Below are 16,168 nucleotides of genomic sequence, written 5' to 3'. Positions count from 1 at the left end.
TCTGTATTCAGGTTTTGCATCATGTTTTCGAAAAGTAACTACTTAATGATAAGTAATCATTAAGTAATGGATTACTTTTTTCAAGAAGAAATTAGTAATTACTTTTTTTCAAGTAACTTGACCAACACTGGTTACCACAAATGCTTGATTACAGATTAGTTTTTGCTGCAAAGGGTTTCGTGACTCATTAGGTTTAAGGGGAATTGTTTTTTCACAAAGGTCCAGACAGAGGTTAGGATGGTGTTTTTACCCTTAATGAATGGAATTTTCTCAGGTTCTCTTTTGGCTAATACTTTTTGACCTAAAACACATGAAAAATAGCTCTTCATCACACTGGTTTAAAGACTTAGACGATTAAGCACGTGAGTTTCAATTAATCCAATCCTTATGTTCTTATAAGGAACTGATTTTCTCATTTTCTATACACACACTCATAACATTTTACCACTCAAATATGTTATCCAATATTTGCAGGCCACAGGGAGAAATAAAACACCCTCAAGATTTTTTCTGCTTATTTGCATCAAATCCACTGCTAAGTGTTAAAAGTCATACCTCGACTCCAACACAAGCAGATTTTTTATTTATTTATTTTTTAAATGTAAGGAACAGACATTAACAAGTATTTGTCTTATATTTACACCAACATCTAAGCAGCAGAGGCTTTTCCTCATTAAAATAGGTGTGGAAATGTCATTCTAAATAGTTGCTTTTACTCAGATCTGAATACTCCAATTCAGTAATTCACTCCTTGACACACGCAGACCTGAAGGCAGTCAGAAATCTACATTTTTTATATTTGTCACTAATTATAAGGTGTGATCTGTTTACCCCCAGTTAGCCTTGCAAAAGAAAATCCAGTTCTGATTGAATGCACAAATAACAGTCACATCCAGTGAAAGAGCAGACACAGTGGACAGTTGTGGGACGTTTGGATTTTATTGACGTATCAAACAGCTGTACATCTATTTGCCTTTCTTGGCCTTGATCTTCCTCAGGTAGAACTCCAGCTCCTTGCCCTCCAGGATGTAGCCGTCTGCTCTGCCGCACTGGCCGGGTCTGGAGGCGATGCAAGCTGCATGAAGGAAGATGGAAGCAGTCAGTCATGTTATCAAGGTCAGTACATCAAGTTTCAGATGTGTGGATTTGATGTTGCAGAAATATATTTAAGGCAATGAGGGCATGTTAACTTCAGTCTTTGCATTTCTCCTGTCATTTGACCTTTCAATAAAAATACAAATATTTTATTCCTAGCAAATTTTTAAACAGTCGCTCAAAATTATTTATAATTCTTGTGGAAAGTGAAAACCTTTTTGTTAAATAACACTGCCCTGGTATTTGTGTTTAACACATATGCACAAGATAAACTGCCACACATGATTACACTTTTATACTCTAATGATGAAAACTTTCAAACAGCACTCACCACTTATCCAAATAAAAATAATTCTGCCACAAATGTTGGACTTACCGAGCAGTTTTCCCTGCTGGAACTGCTCTTCCAGGAGTGAGCTGATCTTGGCGTTCTTCTTGCGCTCATCGTACTTCTTCTGGGTCTTCTTTGACCTCTTCCTGTTCAGGATCTCTTCCTCCTCAGGGCTCTGCATCAGGATGGGAAAGCAAAGCTCTTTAGATGTTGCAAAAAATTACTGCACAAAAACCACATGCTTTGAATGTTCTTTTAATGAGCAACTTCAGTTGACAGGTCTTTCTCAGAGTCTTTATTGTCACCACTTCCATTCAGTAGCAGAACTGGACAAGTTATCGTCATGGAAAGACACATATTGAATCTGTTATCTTTGTTAATAAAGATAAAAGGCTTTTACTTTGGTTGTTTATGGACAAATAAAGACGTCTTCCACTGAAGGGAGACGAAAAGTGTTTAAAACAAACTTAAAGAGTCTTTGGTATGACAAAGCTGCTGCATATGAAAGCGATGTGCCTCCATTAGCATTTAAAAAGCGTTCACAGTAACACAAGAGAATGCGAAACCTAGTTATAACGTGCTTTAACTACAAGCATCAACACTGAGCTTATGACATACCAGCTTGGCGCCCTTCTTGCGTCCCAGTGGAGTGGCGTAGTGAGCCTCATACCACTGCCTGAAGGGAAGACTGTCAACAAGGACGATGCAGTTCTTCACCAGGGTCTTGGTTCTGACCAGCTCGTTGTTGGAGGCATTGTAGACCACATCAATGATCCTGGTCTTCCGTGTGCAGCCTGAATACACAAAACCCAGGCACGATCATTAAACTTCCCATTGAATCTGACTACATCGTTTCATAAATCAGTTAACTATGAATAGAGAGAAGGGGTCTTTCTCAGGTGTCTTTGCTGTCACCACTTGCATTCAGTAGCAGAACTGGACAAAGTTATCATCATGGAAAGGTGTGTGGAATATCAAAAGGTATTCCAGGAGAAACTTACACTCAGAGCCCCATGAGAAGTTTCCATTGTCCAACCTCAGAGCTCGGTACTTCTTGTTCCCACCACGGACCCTCACCGTGTGGATGCGGCGAGCTCCAATCTTTAAAAAAAACAACAAGAACACATTGTATTATAGTTTATAAAAGGATTTGTGTGAAACCTCCTTTCCTGAGCAGCAGCATGCATATGCTTTGAAGCGTGTCAGTGTAACTATGACAAGTCCTAACATTGGTAAGCCCAAAGCTTTGAACCAAAACAGCTCAAAAAAAGACCTACCTAAGGTCAAGTTTTCATCACCCACGCTAACAAATTATTCAGTCTAATCAGGTAAGAGGTGCCCCCCCAAAAAAGTCACCTTTGTGTTTGCAGCAGGTCGCCCGAGCTCATACTTCCTCTTCTTGTGGTAGGGTTTGCGTTTACCGCCGGTCTTGCGGCGTTTATGCCAGTTGTCCCTTGAGATACCTGCAAAAGTAAAATACGGAAAACTAGGAGTCAGTTTACTGGGTCACCAACAAGATGCTAGCAAGAAGATTATTTTTTTGTGCTTGAGCAATCAGTTCTCCAAGGTAAGGGTTGTCCGCAATTTGATTTGGATTCCGCATAAAAGAGTTTTCATCATGTCGCTCAAGCAATCAAATGGTTCTTTTAAATGGCTAGATGTAGTTGCTTTTGCAAAAAGTTAAATATCAACAAAGCCAACTCATGTTGCATATTAACCCAGATTTAAACGATTTTAACAGTAAACAAAAAACTGAGATGAGCCAACTTCCAGACTCAAAACCACGCAGCAGTATTTCAGGACTTGCCAATAATAACACAGCTAACAGCATCTTGACAAAGTAACCAACACCAGTTTGGTTACATGCAATACTCAGATACATGCATACACATATTCAGAAGCTCTTACAGACCCACTACATCACATTGGTACCTTAAAATCTCAGTGTTCTAGGCTACAAATACACCCTAGCCTGTGCTATCATAGTATTCCTAAAGTCAGGACAGAAACATATTTCCACAACTATTATATATATTCGTTTAGGTTTTCCGTAGTAATCCAAGGGCCCTACATCACCAACGTGGACCTAAAGCCACCAAAACATGTGGCTAGTGACATCTCCTGTGTTCCACCCTGCATGCAGGCCTGCTAACTGTCCCACTCAATGAGCATTAGTCTTTATTCTCAAAGTGGCTGCTGCTCCACTACTCCATGGTATGGTTTGAATGTGGACCAGATAATTCAGTCCATCTTCCAAAGCACAACAAGGAACACCTTAGGTGAAGCCCAAGGTGTCCCACTGGAGGACATGAATGCATCATAGAGCATGCAGGAACGGAGACACGAGACAGGCCGGGTCTACCTGCGACATAGCTTTCAAAATAAGATGCCTCTAAATAGGACAAAATAAAGCTGAATTAAGCTCGACAACAATAACCACACAAAACACGTTTCTAAAAAAGCATAAGCAGTTACATTATTACGTTAAGCGTCTCAGCCAAGCAGCGTGACAAGATCACGATAGGCATGCTAACTAAGCTAACTTCGACCAGCCTAAACAGTTGAATTTGCGAGCACAAGATGTCCAACACTTCTCGTATAAAGCCAAATTAACGCGAAAACACAGCTGCTTCACAATAAAACATCCCAAACCAGCCACAAGAGAAGTCTTTGGGGACGCTTCAGCCTCAGCAGCTAACTACATAGCCATTGAGAGCAGCCATCTTGGATACTCGCTTCAGATAGCCACTAGAAAATATTTCTTTAAAACAAATTCAACATACTATAGACAGCAAAGAGTAAGCTATTTCTATTTAGATGACAACATTTATCGCTATAGCAAACCATTACTGGAATATTCCTTCGTTAAAACATCTGATGGGTAAGGATTCGGTCTCCGGCGCGAGCATGAAAACACGTACCCATTCTCAGGCGCCGGCTAGAAAGAGGAACCGCAAGGGCTCATGGGAACGTTTGAACACCCTAGATCTCGCGGGAACTAACTCTTCGGCGAACGAGATTTCCTTCATCGTCTCAGAAAAGTTTCGAGATATCACTACCAGAGACAGAACAACATTACAGAAAGTACAAAATTGCTTTCATATTCTCTAAGGTCTTCATTTTCTTCTTCTTCATCAGGCTGTTTCCTTTATGGGTGGCCACAGCAGATCATCTGCCTCCATCTCACTCCATCCCTTGCATCCTCTTCAGTCACACCAGCTTTCTGCATGCTCTTCTTCTCCTCTAAGGTCTTCCTCTGTCCAGTATATCCAATTCCCTCCTCTGCACATGTCTAAACCATGGCAGCCTTGAAACTCTAACTTTGCCTCCAAATTATAATCTTGCCTATTCTGGTCACTCTCAATTAAGGTCTGAGCATCTCCAGTTCTTCAACCTCCTGTCTTCCTGCAGTGCCACCATCTTCAAATCATACACCATAGCAGGCCCTACTATCATCTTGTAAACCTTCCCTTTCACTCTTGCTGTTATCATTTTTTCCAGATATCACCCAAGGTATCACATACAGGTGCATCTCAAAATCGGAAATATTCTGAAAAAGTTTATTTTTTCATAATTTTATTCAAAAATGTGAACTTTTTTATATCCCATGATCACACATCTCAAGCCTTTTTTGTTTTATTTTAGATGACTGTGGCTTATAAATCCTGAAAATCAGAAATTCATTATCTAAAATGATTAGAACATATAGTTTATCTCTTGGTCATAGACTTGGTCTGTAGCATAGACTAAGAAACTGATAAGCTGCAAGTTATTATTAATGCTAGTTAAGTCACATTTTTTCCAGTTGTGGTCTGAAATTTACACACTCGTCATGGGCACAAATGTCATGGTAATTCTGGGATTTTCATGATTTATTTGCTTATGCAACATACATTTTTCGTAACAAGAATTGGATGTACAAATTTGAACTTTCTTTTCCTCTAATCCACACAGGGTCCAAAATATACATGCACCTCCTCATATATTTGGCTAAAATCTGCTTTAGCAAGATACCACATACTTGTGATTCTGCCTTAATTCTGGCAGGATATTTGGCCACTCTTCTTGGCAGAATTGGTAGAATTTATTTAAACTGATTTCCCTGGCATGGACCCAGCTTTTAAGCACAATCCACACATTTTTAATAAGGTTAAGGCTGAGGCTTCGGAAGCGCCAGTCCACACGCATTATGTTAGCCTGCTTCATCCATTTCAAAACCAGTTCTGAAAGGGTGTTTGGGCTCATTGTCCTCTTGAAACACCCAACTGCCTTCAAGTTTAGTTGTTGATCCAAAGTAAAGTATAAGAATTTGAAGGTACTCCCTCCTCATTATTCTATCCACTTTGTGGAATATACCAGTTCCACTGGCAGCAAAACAGCCCCAGAGCATGATGCTGCCACCATCTGGTATAATGTTTTTAGGTCATCTTTACTCCTCCAAACAAACCTCTTGTCACTGCAGCCAAATAACTCAGTTGGTCTTGTCTGACTATAAAACTTTTGTATTTAGCTTGTCCATCTGGGCAGTGGCAAATTTCAGTCACACTTGAAGGTATCAACTTTGAAGCAAGGCGGTCTTTCTTGGTCAGCAACCTCTCAGTCCATGGTGATATAAAACTCCCTTCACTGTTCCTGCAGTCTCCAGCTCATGTTAGGCTAAAGGATTTCGCTGTTCCTGAACATCCTAACCAATTTGATCTTATCTGAGAGTGACGGTTGAGTTTTTTAACAGACCTTGCCAAAGGGATGGCAGGTCCAAACAAAGTATTATTTTTATTTACTTGTCCTTTTATAAATTCCATCTGTGCCTTGTAGCAACTGTCAGACAAATATAACCACAATAATAGAGTTGTTACCATTGCAGACATTAAAGACACTAACAACAAGAAAGTGGTGTAGGAACACAACCACACATCAAATATAAGTAAGGGACATCCATATCACACCACATCATATAATCACCTATATTTGTTGAACAGAGAAAGGTTGAAAAGACCTCTGGGCTCAAGATCTTTTACAGACTGGGCCATTACTGCCATATGAAGTGGCTGGTGAGTGGATAATGACATGTATTTAATTACTGCTGTGGCAAAAGGACCTGATGACTGCAGGGAATGGTGCAAATTTTCTGTTTATGTATTTGCATGCACGTATCTTTCAGCGTGCCTTTGTCTGCTTCTCACTGTATATCACCATGTTGTTGTTTGTGCCTTTGTACTCCAACTCTCCTCCCTGAGTCCTGTCACGCTGCTTAAATAGAGGAGCCACGATTAAACGATGGCTACCTGCTGTTGACCATCCTTCCCCGGCACTGCCCTCTCCCTCCTCAGTGGCTGAGTCACAAACCACACCCCGCAACAACTTCTATTTTGTTTTACAATTTTTAGAGTTAGCAGTGAAAACAGATGTCATTTCAAAATGTATAATAAAAGAATAGACATAATGTTAAAGAACATGTAACACAGGTACTTTAAATAGGTTGTTTTCAGATACAAATACAATAAAATAAAGATTGAGAATGAGTAAATATATATAATGCGTAAATCTGATGTAAAATTTTATTAACAGTAATTAAATGGACCGTGTGTTATACAGATGACTTCATCTGTTTGATCATTTTTAACAGTTTGGGTTTAGAAACACTATGTTTACTCATTTTTATTACCAGCAACATTTAAACATGACATGTCATGATAACTTCTTCCTGTTTTGTCTGGGTTAAATGAGTCTTGAAGAAAATTTGATCTTTTACTGAGTTGAACACATAAAAAGTTAATAAAAACCATCCTGAGTCACGTCCATGTTTCCATATAGTTATTTATTATATACAGCTATTGGTTATTTGGCAGTTGTGAGGGTATGGTGAAAAGTTGGCAAGATATCTTGATTCGACTGAGTTGTAGCGTGTGCAGCGGTCAGTGAAACAGTAGAGAGATCACTCTTCCCAGGGACTCATGTCGGTATCAATGGCCACACAGTTGTACGCGGCATAGCGCAGCTTCTCCTCACAAACTTTCGCACTGCAGGACAAAACAAGGAATAGAGGAAATGATACAAGACAATAATATAACAGTGCTGTCAACTTCAAAAACTGCTTAATAATCTTTAAGAGATTTAACTTCTGTTAAATCATCAATGCATCATTAATAACAGTGCACATAAAGCACATGGGGTTGTTATACCTCGGATAGTTGGGTAGATAAAGGGTACTAGAACATGTGGAGGACTGTGGAAGTGCATCAGTCGTTTCAGAGCTGAATAAAAAAAAAAACCCAACAAAAAACAAATTACAATCAAATCTAAATCAAATTGTAGTCAAATAATAATAACTATATACACTTGAACTCACCCTTGTTTGTCAGGAAAGACATAGATAGGTGCAGGAAGACGACTTCGACCGGTTACAAACCTCAGAAACCTGCTGCGATCCTCTGAAGACAGAAATCAAGAATATCAGTCACTGGGTCAAAATCTGCACTTGAATAATGCAGACACAAATACAGTATGGCATCTTTATATAAACCTAGACCATAAATTCACCATGAAAGAATGAACCGAGCTCATGGACGAAGCACGATAAGGTTTATTTTTCAATCTTATACAACCCGTCTTCTTCTTAACACCAGAGGTTCTGCCCTCTGCTGGTCATTACAAAAAATAGCAATTTAAGGGATTTCTCCATTGGCTTCATTTTTCGGATCCAAAAGCTTTATCTGTCTTTTATATGTGGCCATTGGTGCAGAGTTTATGTTGTGAGAGCCATTTACTACTTTTTAAAATGGGGGGAAATAAACAGTGAACTCACCATTGGTGAAGTTTGTCAGCGCCTCCCATAAGTACTGCACTCTAACATCACTTTGTTCCAGGTCCTCATAACGTGCTGGTGGGGAGAACAAAAGATTACAATGGTTTTGGTTGCTTGCAGCATTTTGTGACTTAATACAACTTGCATCTTATTACTTCACCTTAACTTGTACCTTAACAGAAACAACATCTCAGACCTCATTTGTGGTCGAGGATTTGAAAGGAACGTGGATAAAACGAAGATGGGAAAAGTCCCACAAGAGGTCAACCTCTTTTGTATTTTTAAAGCTACGCCAAGTCCACTTGTGAAAAAAGGTACCACATGCATACACGGGTGTACTGAAAATGAAATACAATTCATTTGAAAACATAACAGATACTACTGCTAAAATTAGATTTAGTTTAAACTAAGCTAGAATTTTATTTGAATGTATCCACTTCCAGTTGTGTCTTGGATAAATTACTTGCAAATGGTCCCATTTCACTTCCTTAATTACGAGAGAAAAATGTCTGCTTATTGTCAAAGTCAGTTCAAATCCAGGCCGGACACTCACTGAGTCGCTTTAGAGCTTCCACAGTGATCTCTGGGTCTCCACATATTTTCTTTTCCACTTCCTGCCAGGTGAGCAGGTCCAGCACTGCCTGAGGAACCACCTTCAGCAGTCCCGTCTGTATGGCAGCAATCTGTAACACACGTGTATAAACCACTAAAACATCACTGGAGTATTTTACAAAGAGTAGACTTAAAGAGTAAAAGAAATATGGGTAATTCCAATATATGTGAAGCCCACCTGCTGTTTGCTCTCCTCCATCCGAGCTTTCTGCACCAGGCGGATAAACTCACTGCGGTCCTCATAACGAACTGACACATTACTGCCACCGGGGATCAGTTCCACCATTGAGCCATCCGTCCGCAGAGTGGTGTAGACCAGCTCCTCCCCAAATCGGAACTCAAATGTCTCCTGGTCCATGTTCTCCATGGCCTCCAGAAGGTTTACCTGAACACATGTTCACAGTGAGGCAACCAGGAAAACAACCCATCCAATCTGTTAATTCCTTCTAGATTTAAATTTTAATGCAAAAAAAACAAAAAACAAAACGCTACATGTAATAAATGTAATCGATCAACAAACTGTAGGAGCAAATTAATAATTATTATAAAATAGTGACAATAAATTCTTGTACTTTTATGAAACACAGTGTGCAGAGACTTCTCTTCTTCAAGCTTTGACATTTAAATGACACTACCATGTAAATGTAATGATCTGAATATCCTCACCAGTACAGAGTCTACTGCAGCAAAGTCTTTACTCCAGCTGACAGCTTCCCCAATCAGCTGTTTCCACACAAGCCCCGGAAGAGCCAAAACCTGCAGGAGTGAACACACAGCAAGTCTGAAAAGTCAAATATCTACAACTAATAAATATTTACAATGGTAATTATCTATGTTACAATAATTTAATAAAACCATTACATTTTTGTTAAAACCCAATAAATACTCTTACACTATTCTAAAATTGCAAACAACCAACAAAAGACTCACCAAGAAATCTTTCCCTCTGAGAGCAGCACCCATCAGCTGACCGATCCACTCGTATTTGTGGAACTCTTTACAGGAAGGGGTGGGAACGTAATAATCTCTAGCCTCAAAGTCGCCCTGACAGATGAGCAAAAGGCACTTTTAGAACAACAGTGATATCCATTCTGATGATAGGCGGTTATGGGATAGTGACTACCTGGTTGGATGTCCGGGTGAAGAACGGGAGGGGCATGGGACACTCGGACGAGCTGGGGCAAAGCTCCTCCGACATGTCTGCGAGGCTGTCTCGAAATCCACCTCCTTGGTCGATAATTCCCTCTGCAATGAACTTGCATTCCCACCACTGGTCATAACGAGCGGGCCACCTGAAGGATCAAAAAGGCACACTGGAGATTCAGATTTTAATCCTCGAGTTATAAAAGTCATAAATATTGGACACAAGAGGCTGATAAAATGCACACCTGTAATCTAAAGTTTTCTCAAACTTGTCTGACGGCTTGAGACCCTCATACACCTGCAAGAGGAAAAATAAAGCATCTGAATTATTGCACATCTTCTCTACACATTGAATTTTAGGCTTCCTTCCGGTCCCTACCTGGTTGAAGACGGCGTTCTTGCAGGTTGGGTCCAGAGATGAGTTGTCCCTGTGCTCCATGGCCAGACGTCGGTTAATGTAGAGTCGAGGCATGAAGTTTGGCTTACTGGTCTCCGAGTCTTTCAGGCACTGAGTGATGAGGGCTGAGCGGCGCTTGGACAGCAGCAAGAACTGCTTTATGCTCTAAAGGGCAACAAAAGACACGTGTTATAAAGAAACACACAAAAAACAAACATACAAGGTGACACTTAATCATGAAAGCTTGTATTAATCTCTTTAATATATTAGTGGCTGCTCATAAAAAATAAACAGGGTATTTGGGAATGTATCATGAACTTGTTTTTGTGAACACTGGAATCCAAAATCAAAAAAGGCATTGTAGTCAAGCACAAAGACAAGCCCTAGTTAATGCTTTCTGTTGTGCACAGAACATAAATTACATGTTAAAAGCTTTAGGACGACTCACTTTGATCTGGTTGAAGGTACCCAGGCTGTAATCCCAGGCTGGCACTAGGTGCGGGAGCGCGCTGTCCAAAAGATTGATAAACCTGGAGACAGAAAGAGATACAAACTGGAAACACGTTCTGTTTACAGATAACATGGACAATCAGAACACTTTATCTTGAGGGTAAAGACCTGAGAAGTTGAAGAAGAATATTTTTTCCAAGCCTGAAGACAAATATTTAGTTCTGTAAAAAGTACATGGGGCACAATGTTCGCTGACCTACCTCTGGATAACTAACGCTCTGCGGTACAGGATATCTGGTGGGGTGCCCTGCAGACGTGGGTAGCGGACGAGGTTAGAGGACTGGAAAACATCAGCGTTCAGACCCAGATCCCTCTCACAGGACGACTTGATCTTCAAGCCTCGGATCCGCACATCTATCCCATCCTCTGTAAAAGCCAAAATGAGGAAAAAAGCGTTGCTTTATGTTCAGTGCAAAAGCTCCTGCAAAAGCATTCAAACAGAAAAAAGCTAGTTTGACACAAAAACATAAAAATTCTGACCTCTACATTCCTCGATCCGAATTTCAATAACTGGTAAATGGGAAGTCATATCCTCAAGCACACACACTTCTCCTATCAGATTGCTAGAAACATAAAAGTAAAAGTACATAAATGTACAGTATAAACTGTAATCAGTATGCATTCATTTTTTTACTTTTTTTAAAAAATTGCAAACTGTAGCAATAATCTCGTTTGACAAAACTTACTCATCTATGGTGACGTCACTTAGCTTCTTTAGGTTGTCTCCTTCTCCTCCAAACACTGTGACTCTTTTGGGCATGTAGTTATCATCCGTTGAGTCCACAGTCAGTATCAGCTTACTAGTAAACAAAACAGGACATTAAATAAAATATTGAGACTTCAGCAGCTTATCAGTGAAACAAAAACAGAAATTAAGTGCTTCACATTTTAAATGTCTAATATAGCAACTTTACGTGATAATTATACCATCATAGCGATAGTGCAAAATTTGGGTAAAATACCCAGACCAGTTGTTGTCAAACTTCTTACTTTAGAACCCAAAACATTATATTCATACCATTATATATACACTAATATTAATAAATACATCACACCATTTACAAGACAAAAAAATGCATTACAGTTTATCTTAATGATCTTGTTGTCATAGTCACTGCACTGTCCAAGCCTTTGACTTTATTTTTACTATTCTTTACTATTACTCAATTTTTGTGTTTCCTTACTTGACCACAGTGCCTTTCTTCATATGCAGGCGGATCCAGTGTTGGCCCTGCATGCCGTCGCTCTCCCAGTAAGTTTCAACATCGCCATCTGTCAGGCAGCTCGCCCCCCCGCTGGGATCTTCCTGTAAGCAAATATCAAGGTTTGATGAATGGACTGAATTCATAAACAAACCCATTTTAAATTCATAAATACATACGTATTTGTCATACCCACAAATAATTACATACATGTTATACTAGACTGTCTATCATGATGGTCACTGGGTCAAATTAAAGTCATAAAAACTTCTCAGATCAATCTAGTTTCCTTTCACTGCATTTTTGATGTCATCAGGAAAGAGGTCCAATGTAACTCCACCGAGAACGCCAATCCATGTTTTGCCAACATTAAAAAGCCCCTTTCATTTAGCCCCTTGGGAAGATTAATTGCTCATTAATTGCTGTATACATTGGCGCATATCAATTTGTCAAGATGCAAACTAATCAGATGTCAATAAATTGTTTAATTTAGCCAAACAAAAGCTGATATCAGACAGTATAAACCTAGCATGACAGACATAAACCATTTAATTCAATTGGGCTAATAAACGTAACTAGCAATTCTGTCACATCTTTACGGACTAGTTACTAGTATTCTATTTACCTTAACATGACATCACAAACTACAATCCTCATTTTCTTTTTTTATACTTTACACTGTTTGAAATGAGATTTAAAGTCAGTCGATGCGAGTTTCATTTGTGACAAGGGCTTAATTTTGCTCACCGAGCATGAAGACACATCGATGCTGGTCACACACTGCTTCACACTCCCCAAGTTCTCGTCCTCTTTTCCTATGTGATCGTAGAAGTAATGCACGAGGTCCTCATCACATTCATATGTCCAAGTAGGAGGAACGTACCTGAAACAGTTCAACTGAGCATTAATTGCATTCATTTTAAAATCTGCTGCACCAGAAAACTCAACTTTCCATTTTAACTTTGCACAAACGGACTCACCTCAGCTTCTGGATGGCAGCCTCATCACACTCTGCGATTTTGGGTTTCTCGCCAATGTAAAGTGCATTCTCCACATCCACCACTTGTTCCCATCTGTTGCAGGGCTTGTGGTCGTAGCCAAAGAGCTGTTGCTGCCTAGTGACAGTCTCTGGTGACTCCACGGGTACCAGCCTGTCGCCTCCCTCGGTGTGTTTACACACGAGGATCCAGCCTTCTTCCAAATCTTGGCCCGGACGGTGCTCCTCCAGCTGCTCCTGGGGACAGCCACGGATCAACTGGTCAACATTTGCTTTCTTACCAAATTTACAATAATTGAGAACACACGAATCAACCTATAATACCTTTTTCGAGTTCCATATTTTACATTTTGTGTCACAGCTCATAAAAAATTCTTATTTATCTTGTATACGAAGTTTATCCACTTTCTGAAAAATCCATATTTCACTCCACCCTTGTTACCTTTAAGCCAACTGTTTTCCTGAATGGCTTGCCCTTTTGCAACCAGAGGGTTTAAACAGCAGGTATGAGAAGCTGCATGTCTGAGATGACATTAGGGATATCAGCTCTCTATGACCTCATACAGAGCCAAGATCTGAAAAACTGTCTGAAATAGTTTTATTTGATGCCAAACACAGGAATATAATTCCTGTATTTGGCTTACATGAATTATTTGTATGTAACAAAACCCATTATTTCTAACTTTAACCACAATAGACATGTGCACCATAATTGTGCAATATACACTGCAATAATTATAATCAAGATTAATCTCTTTTTGCTGTAATAAAATCTAACTCAGTTGCTCAAGTATTTTTCATGATTCATCATTTTACAGAGCTCTTATTGATAGTGACAAGATCACCTGTTTTTATGGGATTATCAGTTAAACCTAATGCATATCTTTGGATGAAAATCACTGCAAACATGAGAAGATCCTAATACGATATCACAAACTGAAATCTTCAGTCTTGCCTTTCACTCAGAAAAAAACATTTGATATAAGAACTGGAATCATTTAATGTGAGTTCCATTTGTAAAGAGGGTCAAATTTCACTACTATGTACCTAATGTGTTACTTTGCAGCTCAATACTTTTATTCTTTGACCCTTTTAGAGCTGTGAGTTCAAAATAATTTCTATGTTATACTGAGCCTTAGCAAAGCCACTCAGTTCATCCACTGTCTGAAACTCTCCGAGTGCTTTTAGGCTCACTGGATTATTGGACCTCATTATTTAATGTGAGCATCCACCACTGTAACAGTATGTAAAGTGTATGTAAACAAAGGATTATTGGTGTTACAGGCAGCACAAAGACTTTTCCTGATGTCACTACATCCAAGGGGAAGTAACAGCGTCTTACCTTATTCATTTTGACCCAAAGGCCCTGGCTATTACAGTACTCCTCCCCTGTTGTCCGGATGCATGTCCCTTTCTTTGGTTCAATGTTGTACTTGCATGCTTTCTTACTGTGGGCAGTCTGATGGGGGCTTTCGAAGACAGAGACTATGGTTTTTCCCACGGTGGAGCCTCCCGCAGAGGCACCGGAGGAGGAAGCGGATGAGCTGGAAGATGAATCCTTGCAGATTTTGTAGCACACTTCTTTGGGGACATAACACAGACACTCGAGCACAGGTTCGCTCCTCCTGAAAGTTTCGATGCACCTGTTCAGGAAGCGGATCCTGCCGAGCAGCAGGTGAGGGTTGTCGCCCATCGTGAAGGTGGCAGTCAGTAGCTCAGCAGTAGCAGGAGCTCATCGGCTGACATTACACCGCTTTTGTTTTCCTGCGTGGCTGCGCAGGGATGCTCCTGTCAAACCAAACAAAACCCAACTTTCTTTAGAAACTTTGGCTTCGTTTGAAATATCGATTAATTAAACTGGCTCCTAGCTCTCATAATAAAATCTGAACACTGTTTGAAATGCTAGGAATTCGCTAATCAGCAGGCAAAGTTCCCTGACACAAATATCACCTCCTCCCATTAGGTAAAAGTGAGAGCGCTAACATTAGCATGCTACCAGGGTGTTCAGTAAACGAGTCCATCGCTCACCGCAGCTGTCATCAACAACCCTGGCGGCCAGCTAGGCTCATATTTAACAAACCTTCACGGGACATGAACATTTCACGGAGTAAAAAGTGTGGTCAATTCTTAAAAACAGTAGATACCAACGTACCTGCTGACAAGTGTCCCGCACCCTGTTACAGATTCTATGGTTTTCTGACAACACGGAAGAGCAAAGACTCTTCTGATCCTTCCGGCATTCCGTCGCTGTTTCCTTTACAAAATAAAAGCTCTTCAGTCGAGTATTTAATTTTGTTAACCTTTGAAGGCGGAACTCCGAAAATAATTGCCAGAAAGTTCAAATTTTTCGAACCCTGACTGTTTATCCAACCTTCCAACACAAGTTTTGTTTTTTTTTTAAAAAAAAGAAATTAAAAATAAATCTGCATGAATGAGTTTTAATTGGTATTTGCTACAGCCGGGATTTTTGCGAAATTTATTGATTAATATGTTTTAGGGAGGGAAAAGTCACACTGATAATGTAGAGATCATAAAAAAAACTCGTGTCGGATACGATTAAAAACATTAGTGTGATATAAGTGTAAATAATAAACTGCAACTTTAATATATTGTTAGTGTTGTTGTTGTTGTTAAGGGAAATCACGTGGGTTTATGTAAATACAGTTATAGCAAGGGAGGATTACTTACTGAACAAATGCTTCAGACCTCCAAGGCTTTCACAATCAAAGGTTTACTATGGACTATTTCAGTATATTCAACAATCATAAACATTCATAATTTTCATTATACCGATAAAGTTTTCATTTATGAAAGACTTACAGTCATCAGGGTTTTACAGCGTTTTCAGTCACAGTGTTTTCTGCTTAGAAACACTTTAGCTCCCTCCAAAGAGTTTTTAGCCACTTAAAGTAAATTGCACTATAATGATAATAATAACATATTTTTCAACTGGAATTTTATTTACTCAAGAATATCAGACATGTTCTTCTCATAATACATAGATTTCTGACAGATAGGATAAAATGGGTCTCTGACACAGTACTAAGCAAACAGGAGATCTAATAGTTAATAATTA

General features: G+C 39.5%; 2 protein-coding genes and 3 non-coding genes across 5 annotated transcripts; all 5 read right to left on the bottom strand.

Annotated features, from left to right (window-relative positions):
* Nucleotides 1-915: 915 nt before the first annotated feature.
* Nucleotides 916-4,405, bottom strand: rps8a (ribosomal protein S8a). Its single transcript, XM_006792334.3, has 6 exons — nt 4,348-4,405; nt 2,783-2,889; nt 2,428-2,527; nt 2,045-2,220; nt 1,472-1,601; nt 916-1,075 (listed from the first exon to the last, which is right to left on the bottom strand). The coding sequence occupies exons 1-6, from the start codon at nt 4,349-4,351 to the stop codon at nt 966-968; spliced, it is 627 nt and encodes a 208-aa protein (XP_006792397.1). The 5' UTR covers nt 4,352-4,405; the 3' UTR covers nt 916-965.
* LOC118454282 (small nucleolar RNA SNORD38) lies at nt 1,709-1,776 on the bottom strand. Its single transcript, XR_004843680.1, has one exon. It is a non-coding gene; the product is annotated as a small nucleolar RNA SNORD38 (small nucleolar RNA).
* LOC118454281 (small nucleolar RNA SNORD38) lies at nt 2,318-2,387 on the bottom strand. The gene has a single exon (XR_004843679.1). It is a non-coding gene; the product is annotated as a small nucleolar RNA SNORD38 (small nucleolar RNA).
* Nucleotides 2,623-2,731, bottom strand: LOC118454283 (small nucleolar RNA SNORD46). The gene has a single exon (XR_004843681.1). It is a non-coding gene; the product is annotated as a small nucleolar RNA SNORD46 (small nucleolar RNA).
* A 2,820-nt stretch (nt 4,406-7,225) lies between the features above and the next one.
* On the bottom strand, nt 7,226-15,341 carry hectd3 (HECT domain containing 3). The gene is made up of 20 exons (XM_087832063.1): nt 15,245-15,341; nt 14,435-14,880; nt 13,076-13,329; nt 12,843-12,978; nt 12,078-12,199; nt 11,580-11,693; nt 11,374-11,456; nt 11,094-11,259; nt 10,832-10,913; nt 10,366-10,548; nt 10,232-10,284; nt 9,967-10,135; nt 9,774-9,887; nt 9,510-9,599; nt 9,022-9,228; nt 8,785-8,914; nt 8,232-8,306; nt 7,776-7,857; nt 7,609-7,680; nt 7,226-7,446 (listed from the first exon to the last, which is right to left on the bottom strand). Exons 2-20 carry the CDS (start codon nt 14,783-14,785, stop codon nt 7,362-7,364), a joined length of 2,568 nt encoding a protein of 855 aa, XP_087688189.1. The 5' UTR covers nt 14,786-14,880; nt 15,245-15,341; the 3' UTR covers nt 7,226-7,361.
* Between the last annotated feature and the right edge of the window lie 827 nt (nt 15,342-16,168).

This window comes from Neolamprologus brichardi, chromosome 18, assembly GCF_056152115.1.
Source record: "Neolamprologus brichardi isolate AB-2024 chromosome 18, ASM5615211v1, whole genome shotgun sequence".
Taxonomy (NCBI): domain Eukaryota; kingdom Metazoa; phylum Chordata; class Actinopteri; order Cichliformes; family Cichlidae; genus Neolamprologus; species Neolamprologus brichardi.
Note: the sequence above shows the minus strand (reverse complement) of the source record. Positions and strands in the feature narration are given on the sequence as shown.

What these genes read in the sequence shown, in the direction of transcription:
- hectd3 (XM_087832063.1), bottom strand. Translation starts at nt 14,785, where the DNA reads ATGGGCGACAACCCTCACCTGCTGCTCGGCAGGATCCGCTTCCTGAAC. An exon ending in AGAGCGTTAGTTATCCAGAG is followed by an intron (nt 10,914 to 11,093) that starts GTAGGTCAGCGA and finishes TTCTGTCTCCAG; the next exon opens with GTTTATCAATCTTTTGGACA. An exon ending in GTACCTTCAACCAGATCAAA is followed by an intron (nt 10,549 to 10,831) that starts GTGAGTCGTCCT and finishes GTTGCCCTTTAG; the next exon opens with AGCATAAAGCAGTTCTTGCT.
- rps8a (XM_006792334.3), bottom strand. An exon ending in GACCTGCTGCAAACACAAAG is followed by an intron (nt 2,528 to 2,782) that starts GTGACTTTTTTG and finishes TTTTTTTTAAAG; the next exon opens with ATTGGAGCTCGCCGCATCCA. An exon ending in CTTCTCATGGGGCTCTGAGT is followed by an intron (nt 2,221 to 2,427) that starts GTAAGTTTCTCC and finishes TTGTGTATTCAG; the next exon opens with GCTGCACACGGAAGACCAGG.